Below are 18,016 nucleotides of genomic sequence, written 5' to 3' on the forward strand. Positions count from 1 at the left end.
GACTTGACACGTGGCAGCATCGGAGAAGGCCACGACGGCACATGCGTCTCGGGTCGAGGCACGGGTTTAAGTTCAGTTTGGGTCGTGTTTCGCGGGTCGCAAGCTTTGGTTGTAGGCTGTGCTATTGGGCCGAGCTAAGTTTTGGGCCTCAGTTTAGCAGGCTGGACAACGGATTGGTTATTGGGCCACTGTAGTGGACCGGTCTTAGGAAACTTTGGCCACGGGAATTCGATTCGGGTACCCGATCTAGGTCCGACCCAGATCCATTAGATCCTTTCTTCTTCACCCAAATGTCTGGTAACTTTGACCACGGGAGTTAGAGGGGCTCGTAGTCTATTATGTGTATAGGGTCAATCATGTATTTACTCAACATCAATATGTGAACTACCTCGTGTACTCCTGAGAGGTAGGGAGGTAGGGCTAACTTATACGCTATGGACCAATTCACTCAAGAATTTCAAAAGGTCGAATGAATCTAGGACTTAAATTGTCCTTAAGTCTAAACCTCAAGACATCTTCCATAGGTGCCAGCTTTAGGAATACCATGTCCCCTATCACAAACTCTAAGCTTCTACCCCTTAAATCGACGTAGTTCTTCTGTCTACTGAATTCTCTAGACAACTTCATTAATGACACAAACCAGCTCGGGTCCTACTAACTCTCTCTCATCTACTTCATTTCCAACATAGCGGGGACCTGCACCATTTCCCATACAAGGCCTCAACTGATGTCATTCGGCGTTCTGTTTGACCATCTGTTTAGATCACAAGCTCACCCTAACAAGCGTGGCTACGTCTCTCTTCATGCTCCTCTACCAGAAGTGTTTTTCTAAATCTTGATACATCTTAGTGCCTCTTGGGTGCATGGCAAATGACGAGTTATGTGCCTCTGTTAATTTTTTTTTTTTTAACTCTTCTATTGTCGGGCACATAGCATCCCTCGCACAATAATCCTTCATCTGAGGACTTAGGATCCTCTTGTTGGGAGGGAGGTAATAATTCTCTGTCTAAGTGTAAGTTGTATTGTGAGTTAAGAAAGCTACACTATAACTCCCTCGGTCACTACAGCTATGTTGGCCCGCTCGAAATCTTTTTTTTACCCTTACTTCTTTAGTAATAAGGGCCGACGAGTGGACCGTCTTTCTACTTAGGGCATCTGTGACCATATTTGCTTTTCCAGAGTGCTACTGTATATTTACATCGTAATCCTTCACCAATTTTAACCATCTTCTCTACCTCATATTTAACTCTTTCTAGTGAAAAAAATATTTTAAACTCTCGTGATTGGTAAAAATTTGGGTTTTCTTTCCAGTAGTTTCGTACTTTTTCTCTTGCTTCACATTGCCAAGTTGTCCTAATCTCCTTAATATCTTGCATACCAACTCTTAATATCATAAATGAGTCTTTTATTTTTATGTATATATATATATTTTTATTTATTTATTTATTTTTAATCCTTACATCAAATACCCCTAAAAACAACTTTGGAAAGGGTAAAACTCTATCCTAACTTTTCTCTTATCATATCACATGTTCCAATGTAATCTTCTTCATATACCGGTTTCGTCTCATTATTTTAATCAAGACAATCTCTTTCTTGAGAAGGCTTTCAATTCGCGGATTAGGGTCTTACGAGGCTTCCCTTCGTAACTTAAGTCCTTGTTAATTTGATAGGGTTCACAGTCCATTTATGTGAACGAGGTCTGTCAGGTAGTACTAGTCTATATGCCGTTGAACTTTCCGTTAATTTATCTCCAAAATTTCATTTAAGCTAGGGTCCTTATATTCTGTTTCCTATGATCGATGTACAGACGCATCGAGTCATCTTCCTACTTGACCATTAATGTCGGCGCAACTCAAGGAGGGACTTTATGACAGATAAAGCCCTTACCCAATAAGCCTTGTAATTACGTCTCAAGTTCCTTTAATCCTATTGATGCCATGTTATAAGGCTTTGGGGACGGGGTATTCTTGGTAGGTCTTCCGAAAATACGTTCGGGAACTCATTTACTACTGGTACGTTTCCTAGGGACTTTTCTTTTCCTCTTACCTCTACGACACATGTTAATATAGCCCGACCACCTTGTTAGACTAATCTCTTTGCTTTCATCATCAAGACTACCTTTAGAGTAGTCCCGGTACTTGTGCCTTTAAACTCGAAGTTAGGACCCTCCAGTGGTGAGAATACCACTTTCTTTTTATGACAGTCTATACCAGCACGACTTTCTGCTAGCCAATCCATGCTTAGTATTACGTCGAAATCGGTCATCTTTACTAGTATTAGGTGTATGCTTAGAGTTTGGTTTGCTAATATTGCTTGGTCATTCTTTACTCTATCCTTAATTACTAGGGTTCTAATTCGAACCCGGTCTCTAACCTCGAGGCTGGCCCTCTTCAGTTTCACCTCATCCTCTTCCTCTAGTAGGGGTTGTCCCCTTCCTCGTCTTACTCTTTCCCGTGGTCTAGGCAGCATGATTCTAGAAACCAAGATAGTATCTCTTAAGTCTAAGGCTCATCACTATGCATATATACTATTAAAAATACATATACTAAAGTCACATTATATTGCAAACAAAATCACTCAACATGCAACAAATCACATCATACTCTATAATAAATACATGAAATATCACAAAAATTTCAGTAATATCAACAGAAAAATGCATGCAGAGTTCGAAAATGTTTCTCTTTTCTAATCTTGTGCAAGGCGTACTTGACGATGACGGGCCATCGATGTTGGGACCATAGAATGTGTCAAACCTACATTATAGGCTAGTCTACAGAATCTAAAACCTAGAGCTCTAATACCGACACTAAATTTTCACATACTCAAAGTTGCTACTAATGTCTCATGCTCATCTCTTGAGGGGAAGCCCGAGAGAGAAAGCCCAAAAATAACAATATTGGCTAGCGGTGGGTTTGGGCCGTTACATTCATATCAATATATTACTCTCAAGAATTATGAAGGAAATAATGAAGGAAAAAAAATTTGATAAAGAAAAAGAAAGATCTAACATAGGCTAGGGGCACTTGGCAACTCATTGGTGGGGCATGATACCCAACCGAAATAACCGATTTTAGGTTGATTGGGTTAGTGACCTGAATAATCGAGTTCACCACCCAACTCAATCTAACATTTTATTTTTTGGGTTCGATTACATATATTATATTAATAATTAAAATCTCATATAATTAAAATATCAAATATTTATAAGTCAAAACTTTTACCAAAGTTAAATATTCAATATGCGATTAAAAAAATATCAACATGCAAACTCACAATTTATTTTAATTTGTTTTAAAAATTCAATTCAAATTGAAAAAATATTAACACAATTTTAATTAAGTGGTTCGAAGATTAGGTTGGTGAAGATCCAACTATCGAAAACGAAAAGACACTAGAATTTTACTGGATCTAATTTTCCAAGGTATTTTAGTAATTTTCCATTTTCTAAATATATTATTATTATTCAGAAAATAAAAAAAAAAATCAAAAAATTCTTTACCCTTGGTTGGTTATTGAGAATCACCCGCAATTTTTTGAAAATATTAGAAAAATCCATAAGGCGAAATAGGGATTTTGCTCTTCTTTTATTAAGTGAATTAAGCAAGATAGTTGATTGATAGTTTGTCACCTAAGTTGCTATAGAACCTATCACATCACTAAAATACACCTACGGGGAATAGGGCTAAGCGGAGCGAAATTTTTTTTTTCCATGAGATGGGAAATTCAAACTATTAGCCTCACACGATGTTTGTGAATAAGTGATTGTCTGATAATGAGCAAGGAATGTCCGTCTTTGATTGTCTGATAATGAGCAAGGAATGTCCGTCTTTGATTGTCTGATAATGAGCAAGGAATGTCCGTCTTTGATTGTCTCATAATGAGCAAGGAATGTCCGTCTTTGATTATCTCATAATGAGCAAGGAATGTCCGTCTTTGATTGTCTCATAATGAGCAAGGAATGTCCGTCTTTGATTGTCTCATAATGAGCAAGGAATGTCCGTCTTTGATTGTCTCATAATGAGCAAGGAATGTCCGTCTTTCTACTAAAGAGGATGCATTGAATTCATTCGATATTCAATCAAAATTTAATTATTTATCAAATTTTTATTTTGTTTCGTTATTCAAACAAAATTTGATTACTTTTAATTATTTAAATAAGAAATCTCCACAAATATTAGATTTAAATGATGATTTTATTGAGATAGAGTAATAGATCAATCAATAGAGATTAAATAATGACACGTAATAGGATCAAAGTAAATGACCATAGTGGGCGAGATATGTGTCAGCCAACCATTTACCCAAAGCAATCTCAGTTGCGGTATTCAAATGACCATGATCCCAGGAGAAGCCTTCAAATGTGGTCAAGTTTATAGGCAACTCCAAAGAGTCAATAGTAATGATGTCTGGAAGCTCTTTTTGGACGGCATCTTCAGCTTCTCTTACTGCTGGCAAATTATGAGTATCGTGCTTCATAAAAAAGTCATAGAGGGCTATCTTAACAATAATGACAGGTAAAAATCTAGGTTTTATATCATTGCGGATGTCGGTGATGAACTTCTTTAAGTTGTCTTTGTATCTTTGAGCAGTGTCATTCATAGCCGCATCGCTTTCTCCTTGATACCAAAACAAAGCACGCACAACTCCACCTTCTTTTTCTGATGTTTTAATTCGTTCAATGAAATTCTGGTAAAAAGTTGCACTAGGATTGCTAGCCTTCTTTTTCTGATGTTTTAATTCGTTCAATGAAATTCTGGTAAAAAGTTGCACTAGGATTGCTAGGGTTTTTTTTCTGATGTTTTAATTCGTTCAATGAAATTCTGGTAAAAAGTTGCACTAGGATTGCTAGGGTTTTTAATCCATTGTTCAATTAAAGTGCCACCCCTAGCACAAGGAACTAAACCCACGGTGCCTGCCTTTTGTCCAGCTTTTTCTTTCAACTGGTGAGCAAACGGTATTCCCAAACCAATCCCTGGAGTGTGGCCGATGTCAATCCCCAAATGGAGAGGTTCATGTGCTATCTCCCATTGGCGCTCAGAGTTCAACCGTAGGATGGATGGGTCGGATTGACACTCTAATGGGACCTTTCCATCCCACACAAGTTCGCCGTTTTGATTTTTCTCTACCCCACCTCGACCAGCCATGTTGCTCTGACCGGCAAGGATGAATATGTTTGTGGGAGAAGTAGCCCCTGAAAGGGAAGGGCTAAACAATATCATACACAACAAGATTGATAGTTTCAGCAAAACCATTTTGACCCTTGTGTCCGTGCAAATAGACACAAATGAATAAAAAGCTGATAACTTTTTTTGCGTCTATTTGCAGACACAACTACTCTCCGGTAAAACTCTTATCACTCCCTCTTCTATTTTATAATTGATCTATGTCTCTTCATTCCTTCCATCCTCACTTTTTATACTTAATTTTGATTCTAATTTTAGTATTATTTAAGTTTCAAAATCAATTTCAATCAGTCAATATTTGTGAATAGGAGTATTTTTCGATCTTAATTATCTTAGATCACACCCAATTTATCTAATATATCTATATTTAGTTGCATACAAATAAAACTTCAACCATTTTTTTTTTCATCAATCTTGTCTCACATGCCTTTTTCTATAGAATAAAAGATGAGATCTTTTGACATTAAAATATATTAGGGTTTTTCAATAGAATAAAAGATTGTAGGTTAACTTAAACCAAGTAATTGAACCTAGGAACATTCAACCAGAGCGAGCTTAAGAGTACCAAGGAGAGCCTAAACCGTCAACGAGCTATATTTGATGAGCTTTTTTATGCATCAATCACATGTACTATGTGGCTTTATTTATGTGCTATTATTTATGTTATGTGATATGAATGAACAATATGATATATGTATGTAATTTCTTTTATCTTTGATTAAGACTGCTATGTTGATGTGACCATGTTTATGCCCTTTGAGACACTATGACGTATCATGTATGATAAGAATGAATGAAACACCATGAATATGTATATACGTCTCGTATAGAATTTACAACATGACTAATACAATAGTATTATATCCATCGTTTCATTGAACGATGATTTTTAATTGGGATCTCGTACATGTTTAATGGGACCTCATACATGCAATATTATTCGTGTTTCTTTCTTTTCTGTCGGTTTTCAGTAGTGTGAATGTGAACTAGTCCATAGTCAGGCCTAAGGGGAATGTTAGCTAGCTGACATAGTGGATTCATGCAGACGTGTGTAATCCATGTGTAGAGAAGTATTATGCATCCAACTCTACTTGGAAGAGGAAGTAGAGCCCAAGGAATTAGGTCCCACTAATGATGATACATGTTATATGTGAATACATTTTCTAACCCGAACAATCGGGTCACTTAAGATTTATGTAAGCATTTTTCTCTTCTACCTCATCTACAAATTCAGTCTCTAAGAATCTTAATAAAATCTCAGAAGTTCGACTTTAAAGGAAAAATCAGGTTTTAAATTTCTCGTATCGAGTGTTACAATTCTCCCCTCCTTAAAAACTTTCGTTCTCAAAAGTTCTAATGCCCAATTACAAGAGTATGACGTTCTCTATTAGGTTTGATTTAGATTTAATTTAGTTATTTGAATTAGATTTGATTTAGTTATTTGATTTAGATTTAGTTGTTTACGTATATTCTGTAACCCTATATAATAGCCAATTTCATTCAAAAGGATAGGAGGAGAGATTTCTCCCCATTCTTACCATATTTCCAGTTTGCCATGTCCTAGACTTAGCCAAATTAAAACCAGAAGCAATAGTCTTAAAACCAGAAGAAACAGTCTTCTACGTGTGTCGTAATAAAAGTATGTCGATGGAGAGTTCATTTGTGCAGTCTGCAATTCCAAAATTTGATGGGTACTATGATCATTGGGCGATGCTCATGGAAAACTTTTTGGGTTCAAAAGAGTACTGGGGTTTGGTGGAGAATGGGATTCTTGTAGCAACAAAAGACATCGTTTTCACAGATGTCCCGAAGAAGCACATTGAAGATCAGAAGTTGAAAGATTTGAAAGCAAAGAATTATCTATTTCAAGCATTAGATCATTCGATCTTGGAGACAATCCTCAACAAGGATATAGCAAAGAACATATGGGATTCTATGAAGCAGAAATATCAAGGTTCGACACGGGTAAAGCGTGCACATTTGCAAGCTCTTCAGAAGGAGTTTGAAATGCTTCACATGAAGGCAGGAGACTTTGTGAATGAGTATTTTGCTCGGACCCTTAGCATAGCCAACAAGATGAATCTAAATGGTGAGAACAAAGAAGATGTTGAAGTAGTTGAAAAGATTCTGAGATCTATGACTGCCAAGTTTGATTATATTGTGTGTTCCATTGAGGAGTCCAAGGATACAACCATCTTAACCATTGATGAGTTGCAAAGCAGCCTGCTTGTGCATGAACAACGCATGAGTTCTCATTTTGAAGAAGAATACGCTTTGAAGATCACTCATGGTTAACAATCTGGAGGAAGGGGTCGAGGTCGTGAAAGTTTTAGAGGTAGAAGAAGGGGATGAGACAGACAAACCTTCAACAGAGCCATAGTGGAGTGCTATAATTGTCACAAGCTAGGACATTTTCAATGGGAATGTCAAAGCAAGGAGAAGGAGACAAACTATGCAGAGACTCAAGAAGAGATGTTGCTGATGGCTTACGTGAATATGAATAAGGGCCAATAGAGAAGATATGTGGTTCCTTGACTTGGGATGTAGCAATCATATGTGTGGGAAGAAGGAATATTTTTCAGATTTTGATGGAAGCTTCAGAGATTCAGTGAAGCTGGGCAACAACTCAAGTAGGGTTGTGACAGGAAAGGGTAATGTACGGCTGAAGGGAATGGAAGCATACAGATAATCACAGGAGTGTTCAATGTGCCCAAGCTGAAGAACAATTTGTTGAGTATCGAGAAATTGCAAGCAAAGGGGCTTACCATTTTGTTTCAAAATGGAACGTGCAAGGTGTTTCATCCTAGAAGAGGTTTAATCATGGAGACAAAGATGTCTTCGAATCGAATGTTCGTACTGCATGTTATATCTCAGCCTGTAGCATTCACATGTTTCAATACAATCACAAAAGATATTGAGCAACTCTCGCACCGTAGATATGGACATTTGGGCTTTAAGGGATTAAAGACTCTTCAGAAAGGAATGGTGGATAGTTTACCACAACTCAAGTCAACATTGAGACTATGTAAAAATTGTCTGGTGGGAAAACAACAAAAACAAACCACAAGAAAAGGGAGTTGATTACTTTCACAAATTACTTTAGCAGAAAAACATGGTTTATTTCTTAATAAAAAATCAAAAACCTTTGCTGTATTTAAAAACTTTAAAATTCATGTTGAGAAGGAAACAAACTCATTTATTAATGCCTTACAAACTGATCGAGGAGGAGAGTTTACATCACAAGAATTCACCAATTTTTGTGATGTAAATGGTATACAAAGACAACTGACAGCTGCATACACACCACAGCAAAACGGAGTTGCGGAACAAAAAAATAGAACTATTATGAATATGGTTCGTAGTATGATTTTATAAAAGAAAATTTCGAAAAGTTTCTGGCCTGAAGCAGTCAACTGGACTGTGCATGTACTAAATCGAAATTCAACATTGGCTGTTAAAAATAAAACTCCAGAAGAAGCTTTGAGTGGAGTCAAACCTTCGGTTGAGCATTTTAGAGTTTTTGGATGTATTTCTCATGTTCATGTGCTTGACAGTAAAAGAACTAAGTTGGATGATAAGAGTTTGAGTTGTGTTTTGCTGGGAGTTAGTGAAAAGTATAAGACTTACAGACTCTATGATCCAACTTCACAAAGGATCATAATAAGTAAGGATGTTGTATTCGAGGAAGATAAGAGTTGGGACTGGGTAAGACCTATGAAGAATCCATTATGTGGGATCTAGAATGGGGTGATCAAGAGGAGGCAACAGATGTTTTGTGACGAAAATGAAGAAAGGAGCGAATCTGATATAGAAGCTGCAGAGGAAAATATTTTCTCTGGCTCTTTGGCTGAAGCAAGCTCTCCTAGCTCGAATAATGGGAGGAATAGGAAACCACCAGTTTGGATGAGAGACTATGAAACAGGAGAAGATCTTTCTGAAGAAGATAATGAAGCTCACTTGGTCATGTCTACCACTACTGATCTTGTAAACTTTGAAGACGCATTGAAGAGTGAGAAATGGAGGCAAGCCATGAATCTGGAAATGAAAGCAATAAACAGAAATGACACATGGGAATTGATGGAGTTACCTGAGGGCGGAAAGAAGGTTGGAGTAAAATGGATTTATAAGACGAAATTCAATGAAAATGGGGAAGTCGACAAATACAAGGCTAGGCTTGTAGCAAAGGGGTATACTCAACAGCATGGGGTAGACTATACTGAAGTATTTGCATCTGTTGCGCGCATGGAGACAATTCGTTTGGTGGTAGCACTTGCAGCTCAAAGAGGCTGGTCCATCTATCAGATGGACATGAAATCTACATTTCTATATGGTGACTTAAATGAAGAGGTCTTTGTGGAGCAACCCTGTGGATATGTGCGAAAGGGACATGAGCAGAAGGTTTACAAGTTAAAGAAAGCACTCTAAGGGCTTAAGCAAGCTCCATGTGCTTGGTACAGCCGTATAGAAACCTATATTATGACGGAAGGTTTTGAGAAGTGTGACTATGAGCATACTTTGTTCATCAAAAGAGGAAAAGAAGTCAAAGTATTAATTGTAAGTCTCTATGTCGATGATCTCACGTTTACTGGAAATGATGAATTAATGTTTACAGAGTTCAAAATTTCATGAAAAATGAGTTTGACATGACAGATCTTGATAAGATGAGGTATTTTCTTGACCTTGAAGTCTTACAAAATTCTAGTGATATTTTTGTAAGTCAGAAGAGCTATGCTTTGGAGGTGCTGAAACGGTTTGGAATGGACAAAAGTAATTGTGTTCATAATCCTATTGTCCCGGGATGCAAACTTATGAAAGATGAAGATGGAATAAACGTGGACAAAACTTACTACAAGCAAGTTGTAGGCAGTCTTAATTATCTCACAGCAACTCGACTAGACATAATGTTTGTAGCGAGTTTGATTAGTAAATATATGGAGAATCCCACTGAGCCTCATTTACCGGCAGCAAAAAGGGTACTACAATATTTGAAGGGAACATCTGGGCTTGGAATTTTCTATCGGAAGGGAGGAGATGATGATTTTGTTGCATACACAGACAGTGATTACGCTGGAGATTTGGATGAGACAAAGAGTACTTCAGGCTGTGTGTTCTTATTGAGTTCTGGAGCAGTATTATGGTCGTCAAAGAAACAACCAATAGTAAGTCTATCTTCCACATAGGCAGAATTCATAGCTGCAGCTTCATGTGCATGTCAGGCTATGATTAAAAAGGGTGTTGGAAAAGCTGGGTCAGAATCAAGACAAGTCAACTATTATTCGTTGTGATGGTAGCTCTGCTATCAAGCTTTCAAAAAACCCAGTAATGCACGGTCGGAATAAGCACATAGATGTGCGTTTCCATTTCCTTCAATAGCTCACAAAGGCTGGCACTGTGGAGTTGGTGCATTGTGGCACACCGGAACAGTTAGCTGATGTGATGACCATACCACTAAAATTAGATGCTTTCTTGAATTTGAGGAGTCTGACGTAGATATAAATAGATTACTATTTGTATTACTATTTGTGTTCAGGGAGGAATTGTTAGGTTTGAGTATTACTATTTGTGTTCAGGGAGGAATTGTTAGGTTTGATTTAGATTTTAGTTATTTGATTTAGATTTCCTTGTGTTCCGTGTATTATGTAATGCTATATAATAGTCAATTTCATAGAATGAGAGATTTCTCTCAATTCTTGTGATATTTCCGATTTTCTCTCTATTCTTACATTCTCTCGTAATTCTACCGACCCATGACTACTAACATCCGCTCGTTACACATCAACCTATGGATGATGAAGACGTATCAAACCACATACTCCTCTTGGGAACAATTCCTCGGGATCCCTGTCCTTGTACATGTTTTCAACAATTAGGGTGCTCCTAGAGCTACCCGCCTTTGATGTTTCACCCGCCTTTGTTTTTTAGAAAATTAATTTTAATTTGTTTTTTAGAAAATTTTAGAAGGTTCATGAAAATCTTGAATATATCCGTATGCCCTAACTTGGTTTAGATTCCATCTTTGTCTTAGAACAACTGAAAATTTTTGAATATATCTTTATTTCCTTACAAAGAGGCCTTACAAATTACAAAAAGTTATCATTTGGAAGATGTTTAAGCCTTAATATCATAAAGAGTTCTAAGGACATTTTGGTCATTTCTCCCTAATTTTTGGTTTAGACTCTGATATAAAGTTACATGATATTTGGAGGTCATTTATATCATGAATTGAAAATAAAGTTACTTAAGAGCAAATCGATTGGTTAAGGGTCTTGACTCACCGATGTCAAGCAATACACAATAATAACCTAGCTGATAGTTTGTCTTGTCATTTGTTTTATACTAAAAATTTTGCTTATTAGGATTTATAGTCCTTATATTTTAATCCTTTTTCTTACTTTATAATAAAATTTTAAACCATTTTCATTTATAAATACCTCTCCGAACCAATGGTTATCTTGATTCATTAGAAATTGAGAAGTAAGATAATTTCTCGTTGAATTACGTACTTAACAAATAAATCTCAGTTTCAAGAAATAATATCTTCCACCAAGATAAGGACTATAAATGATGATATAAATGGAACGCTTTCTACTATTCAAGAACCGATGGAACGCTTTCTACTTCAAGACCAAATATTAAATTTGGTATTATTTGTTTTTAATTGGTGCAATCAACCACTTCTACCTTGTATTAAGTATGTTAAGGTTTAGATAGAAATGATTTAAATGATTTTATTAAGATAGAATAATAGATCAATCCATAGAGATTAGAGAATGACAGATAATAAGATCAAAATAAATGACCATAGTGGGCGAGATATGTGTCGGCCAACCATTTACCCAAAACAATCTCTGTTTCCGTATTAAAATGACCATGATCCCACGAAAAGCTTTCAAATGTGGTAAAGTTTACAGGCAACTCCCGAGAGTCGATAGTAATGATGTCTGGAAGCTCTTTTTGGACTGCATCTTCAGCTGCTCTCACTGCCGGCAAGTTATGAGTATCGTGCTTCATAAAAAAGTCATAAAGGGATATCTTAACAATAATGACCGGTAAAAATCTAGGTTTTATATCATTGCGGATGTCAGTGATGAACGTCTTTAAGTTGTCTTTGTATCTTTGAGCGGTGTCATTCATAGCCGCATCGCTTTCTCCTTGATACCAAAACAAAGCACGCACAACTCCACCTTCTTTTTCTGATGTTTTAATTCGTTCAATGAAATTCTGGTAAAAAGTTGCACTAGGATTGCTAGGGTTTTTCATCCATTGTTCAATTAAAGTGCCACCTCTAGCACAAGGAACCAAACCCACAATGCCAGCCTTTTGTCCAGCTTTTTCTTTGAACTGGTGAGCAAACGGTATCCCCGGACCAATCCCTGGAGTGTGACTAATGTCAATCCCCAAATGGAGAGGTTCATGTGCCATCTCCCATTGGCGCTCAGGGTTCAACCGTAGGATGGATGGGTCGGATTGACACTCTAATGGGACCTTTCCATCCCACGCAAGTTTCCCATTTTGATTTTTCTCTACCCCACCTCGCCCTGCCATGTTGCTCTGACCGGCAAGGATGAATATGTTTGTGGGAGAAGTAGCCCCTGAAAGGGAAGGGCTAAACAATATCATACACAACAAGATTGATAGTTTCAGCAAAACCATTTTGACCCCTTGTGTCGGTGTAAATAGACACAAAATGAACTAAAAGCTACTTTTTCTTGTTTAAAAGAATGGATAACTTTTTGTGTCTATGTGCACAAACACAACTACTCTCCCGTTCAAACGCTTATCACTCTCCTTCTACTTTATAATTGATCGATGACTCTTCCTTCCTTCCCTGAGTGATCCTCACATTTTATACTTAATTTTGATTCTATTTTTAGTATTATTTAAGTTTCAAAATCAATTTCAATCCGACAATATTTGTGGATCTAGAGTATTTTTCGATCTTTTTTATCTGGGATCACACCTAATTTTTCTAATATATCTATATATAGAAGTATAAAAATAAAACTTAGACCTGTATTTTTTTTTTCATCTTTTATATTGTTTAAAGCTCGTAATTATAGTTTTCTAATATATTTAAGCTCATTCTTCTAAATGGATGAATATCATGGGTTAAATCAAATCAAGTGAAACTGAACCTAGGAACGGTCTATCAAAGCGAGCTTAAGAGTACCAAGGAGAACCTAAACCGTCAATGAACTAGAATTTGATGAAATTTGTTTATGCATGAATAATACGTACTTTTTGGCCTTATTTCAATGCTATTATTTATGTTATGTGATCCTGAATAATTTATGTGATGTATGTATGCATTTTCTTTTATCTTTGATTATGACTGATACGTTGATGTGACCATGTTCATGCTCTTCGAGACACTATGATGTAACATGTATGATAAGAATGAATGAAATACCATGAATATGTATGTACGTCTTGTATAGAATTTACAACATGACTAACATGGAAGTATTGCATCCATCATTTCATTGCTCATTCATTTGATATTATTCGTCTTTCTTTCTTTTCTGTCGGTCTTCAGTAGTATGAATGTGTGCTAGTCCATAGTCAGGCCTAAGAGGTACGTTAAGTAGTTGGAATAGTGGATCCATATGCACGTGTGTAATCTAGAAGTATTATGCATTCAATTCTACTTGGAAAATGAAGTAGAGCTCAAGGAACAAACATAAAATTAGGTTCCACCAATGATGATACAATGTGTGTGAATACATTTATAACTTGAACAATCGAGTCACTTAGTATTTTAAATACTCATCCTATGTTCAACATTTTTCAGGTAAATGCAAGAATTTCATATACGGACGATTGCACCAACAGAGGCCGTGCAAGAACTTCATATTTAAATCCATAAAAAAAAAATGATCTTTATATAAATTGTTCGTGCAAATCTGTCATAACATACATCTAGTGTTGAAATATCATCACTAGTCCAATAGAGTCAAGCCCAATAATTGTACGAGCTCATCATATATTTATTTTAGTAGAGATTTTAGGAGAAAAAGATCTAGATATTTTAGGAAAAAGATTCAGATTTGTTAGGTCTAGATTTAAATTTGTTAGATCTAGATTGAGAGTAGGCTACGGTATAAATACCCCTCCACCCTATCTAGGTTATTCATCCAAGAAATCCAAAAACAATAAAGAGTATAGTATTCTACAGAGTGTCTTGTATTCTCTTCTCGATTGGTGTTAATAAAGAGTGCGAGTGTTTCCCACAGAGAGTTATGTTCAACATTTGGTATCAGAGCGAGGTCAGTGTAGGTTATCTGATCTCTTAGAATCCTTAGTATGCTCTGTGGTTGCAGCTTTGTCTGATCTTCCACATCAGAAACGATTTCTTGAGATTAGTAGTGAGTGAGTTTCTTTTGTGTCGTGAGAAATCTGTGACTCTGCAAGTCTTGTGTCGAAAGAGCTTGTTTGGTATTACTGAGGTATGACCAACACGATAGGTGATTTCCAAATCGTTAGAGGAATCAAGAAACTCAGCAACAACAACTACAACACGTGGGCAACATGCATGATGTCCTATTTACAAGGACATGATCTTTGGGAGATCGTTGTCGAGTGCGAAACTACGCCGCCAGAGGATGATTCGAACGGCGCCTTGCGCAAATGAAGAATCAAAGCATGCAAAGCAATGTTTTCCTTGAAGACCACAATCGGAGAAGAGATGTTAGAACATATTTGGGATGACAAGACCCAAAAGAAGCATGGGACACGTTCGTGATGTTGTTCTCAAAGAAGAACGATACGAGGCTACAACTTCTGGAGAATGAGTTGTTGTCAATTTCACAACGTGACATGACGATTGCTCAGTACTTCCACAAGGTCAAATCAATCTGTCGGGAGATTACTAAACTAGACCCAAAGTCTGCCATTGTAGAATCTCGAATGAAGAGGATTATAATCCATGGATTGCGACCAGAGTATAGAAGCTTTATTACTGCTGTACAAGGATGGCCTACTCAACCATCACTTGTAGAGTTTGAAAATTTGTTAGTCAGCCAAGAAGTCATGGCTAAACAAATGGGAGGCTTCACGTTGAAGGGTGAAGAAGAAGCACTCTACACAAGTGAAAGTCGGAGCAATAATAGGCCGTCTACCAAACGTGGATACAATGGTGACAAAAGAAGAAACCACCAAGGAACTGCACAACCTGAGAGAGCTCAAAAGAACGACAACAAGAGTTTCCAAAGAAAGAGATTTGAAGGTATTTGCTATAATTGCGGGAAAAAAGGCCACATGTCTAAAGATTGTTGGTCCAGGAAAAAGTCGGTTGAAAGAAATGTGGCAATATCCAAAAAGAAGATAGAGGATGAATGGGATGCAGAGGTACTATGTCTAATAATAGAAGACGAGCTAGCACTCATGGCAATGATGGAAGAGCATATCGATTATGAGGATGACTGGATCATTGATTCACGATGCTTAAACCACATGATTGACGATCAAACCGGTGCAATAGAAGAGGGGTGGCCCTCAGAGAAGAAAGTATTACCAGGCCTTGAGCAAATTGAAGAAATTCTTCTACAGAACGCGGGGGAGCAAACTGAAGAAATTCTTTTACAGAACACAGAGGAGCAAACTGAAGAGATTCTTCCACAAAAGATGTGGGAGCAGATTGTACACATTTGCTTAAGTGTTGATGTGCCTGAAGATTCAAGTGACACTAGTGTTGATGAGCAAGAAGTGACTCAACCAATCGAGCCTAGTGAAAATGAAATGTCATCTCAACAACTCAGACATTTAGAAATAATCCTAAAGGCAAATCCAGAGTATGCCAACACAGTAGAAGGCGAAGTTAATGAGCCGGAGACATATGAAGAAGCATCACAAAACTCAACTTGGCAGAAAGGGATGGAGGAAGAAACTATAACCCTGGAACAAAATCAGACTTGGAAATTAGTGCCAAAACCAAGAGATACCAAACTCATCTCTTGCAAATGGGCTTACGAAATAATGTGTCCCCGGATGGATCAATCGTGAGATACAAAGCTCAGACTATAGATTCAGGGTTCTCTCAAGAATATGGACTAGACTATGATGAAACATTCAGTCCAGTGGAAAAGATCATTATCGTACAAGTTCCTCGTAAATAAAGATTGGAAATTATGGCAGATGGATATGAATAATGCTTTCTTGCAGGGAGAGTTAAACAGAGAGTTCTACATGGACCAACCGAAGAAATTCAAAAATGAAGTTGGAGGTTTTATTCAATATATGCAAAATCCGAAGAAGCCTCATTTGGATGCGGCTCGACAGACCTTGAGATATGTCAAAGGAGACCACGATACCCGAAGATCAATCACTGGGTATGTGTTCAAGCTCGGTTCAAGAACAATTTTTTGGTGTAACAAAAGACAACCAACAATATCTTTGTCAACTATAGAAGCAAAGTACAGAGCAGCAGCGGGAGCAGCTCAGGAAAATACATGGTTAAAACTTTTGATGGAAGATTGACACCAGAAAATTGAGTATCCAATACCACTTCATTGCAACAATCAATCTGCGATTCGCCTAGCAGAAAACCCAGTGTTTCATGCTAGAACAAAGCATGTGGAGGTGCACTACCATTTCATTATAGAGAAAGTCTTAAAGGAAGAAATGCAGCAGATCAAGACAGATGACCAAGTGGCAGACTTGTTTACAAAAGGGCTGAATACTGGCAAACATGAGAGGTTTCGTTGTCAGCTCAACATGGTGCAGCGAATGAGAACTAGTGCTGAGGGGGAGTGTTGAAATATCATCACTAGCCCAATAATTGTACGAGCCCATCGTATATTTATTTTAGTAGAGATTTTAGGAGAAAAAGATTTGTTAGGTCTAGATTTAGATTTGTTAGGTTTACATTGCGTAGGCTACAATATAAATATTCCTCCACCCTACCTAGGTTATTCATCCAAGAAATCCAAAAACAATAAAGGGTAGTAGTATTCTACAGAGTGTCTTGTATTCTCTCCTCGATTGGTGTTAATAAAGAGTGCGAGTGTTTCCCACAGAGAGTTGTGTTCAACATGTAGTAGTAGCTTTATTTATTATTTTTGTTTAAAAAAATAGGATCATTACATCTATTGTTGACGTGATTATAAGTCCAGTAGGATATTCTAGAGCTGGGCGTTTTAGTTACCATTGAATTTCTCTCGAACATACATGGTCGTCTATTTATCTTCTGCCCACTGTCAATTTCCATGTGTTTGTACTATCATAACGCATTCAAAGTCGGTGTTTCTTAAATTCTTATTGTTCTTGGACCTTACGTCTTCTCTGACAAGATTTGTTCAAAATGATCCCTTAAAACAGAATAAATATTTTTAGAAGTGACACACCTAAATGTTGAAATAAATGGAAGAAATGTATTATTGAATCCATAAATCATACTTTCGATTCTTTCTCAATTTTAGATCAATTCTAATGAATTAAAGTCCGTATCAACAGAGATTATCTCTTAGAAACTTCTATAAAGAATGCTCAACCAAAAAACGCTCCAAAAATGTCAGATATGAAGGTTCACGATTTTCCAACACTTTTTCTCGAAGAAACTAAACCTCTTCTCTAATTTTTTTTTTTTCCCTTTTTCTTCTTCCTTTTCTTTCTTCCCGATCAATTAAGTTCATGCTAGGGTAAATACTAAATCGGCTAATTAAGGGATTGATATAAGGGCCTTTGGGAAGCCCATCGCAAAGCCATGAGAGCTTGTGCTTAAAGTGGACAATATCATACTATTGTGGAGATCAATGATTCCTAACATGGTATCAGATCCATACCCTTAAATTAGTCATGTCAATAGAATTCTCAAATATCGAACAAAGAAG

General features: G+C 37.0%; 1 protein-coding gene across 1 annotated transcript; it reads left to right on the forward strand.

Annotated features, from left to right (window-relative positions):
- The first annotated feature begins 6,995 nt into the window (after positions 1-6,995).
- LOC111454387 lies at positions 6,996-7,484 on the forward strand. Its single transcript, XM_023095863.1, has one exon. It carries the CDS (start codon positions 7,125-7,127, stop codon positions 7,482-7,484), a length of 360 nt encoding a protein of 119 aa, XP_022951631.1. The 5' UTR covers positions 6,996-7,124.
- The last annotated feature ends 10,532 nt before the right edge of the window (positions 7,485-18,016 follow it).

Source organism: Cucurbita moschata, unplaced genomic scaffold, assembly GCF_002738365.1.
Source record: "Cucurbita moschata cultivar Rifu unplaced genomic scaffold, Cmos_1.0 Cmo_Scf00016, whole genome shotgun sequence".
Lineage (NCBI taxonomy): Eukaryota > Viridiplantae > Streptophyta > Magnoliopsida > Cucurbitales > Cucurbitaceae > Cucurbita > Cucurbita moschata.

Coding starts and splice junctions, on each gene's coding strand:
- LOC111454387 (XM_023095863.1), top strand. CDS start 7,125: ATGAAGCAGAAATATCAAGGTTCGACACGGGTAAAGCGTGCACATTTG.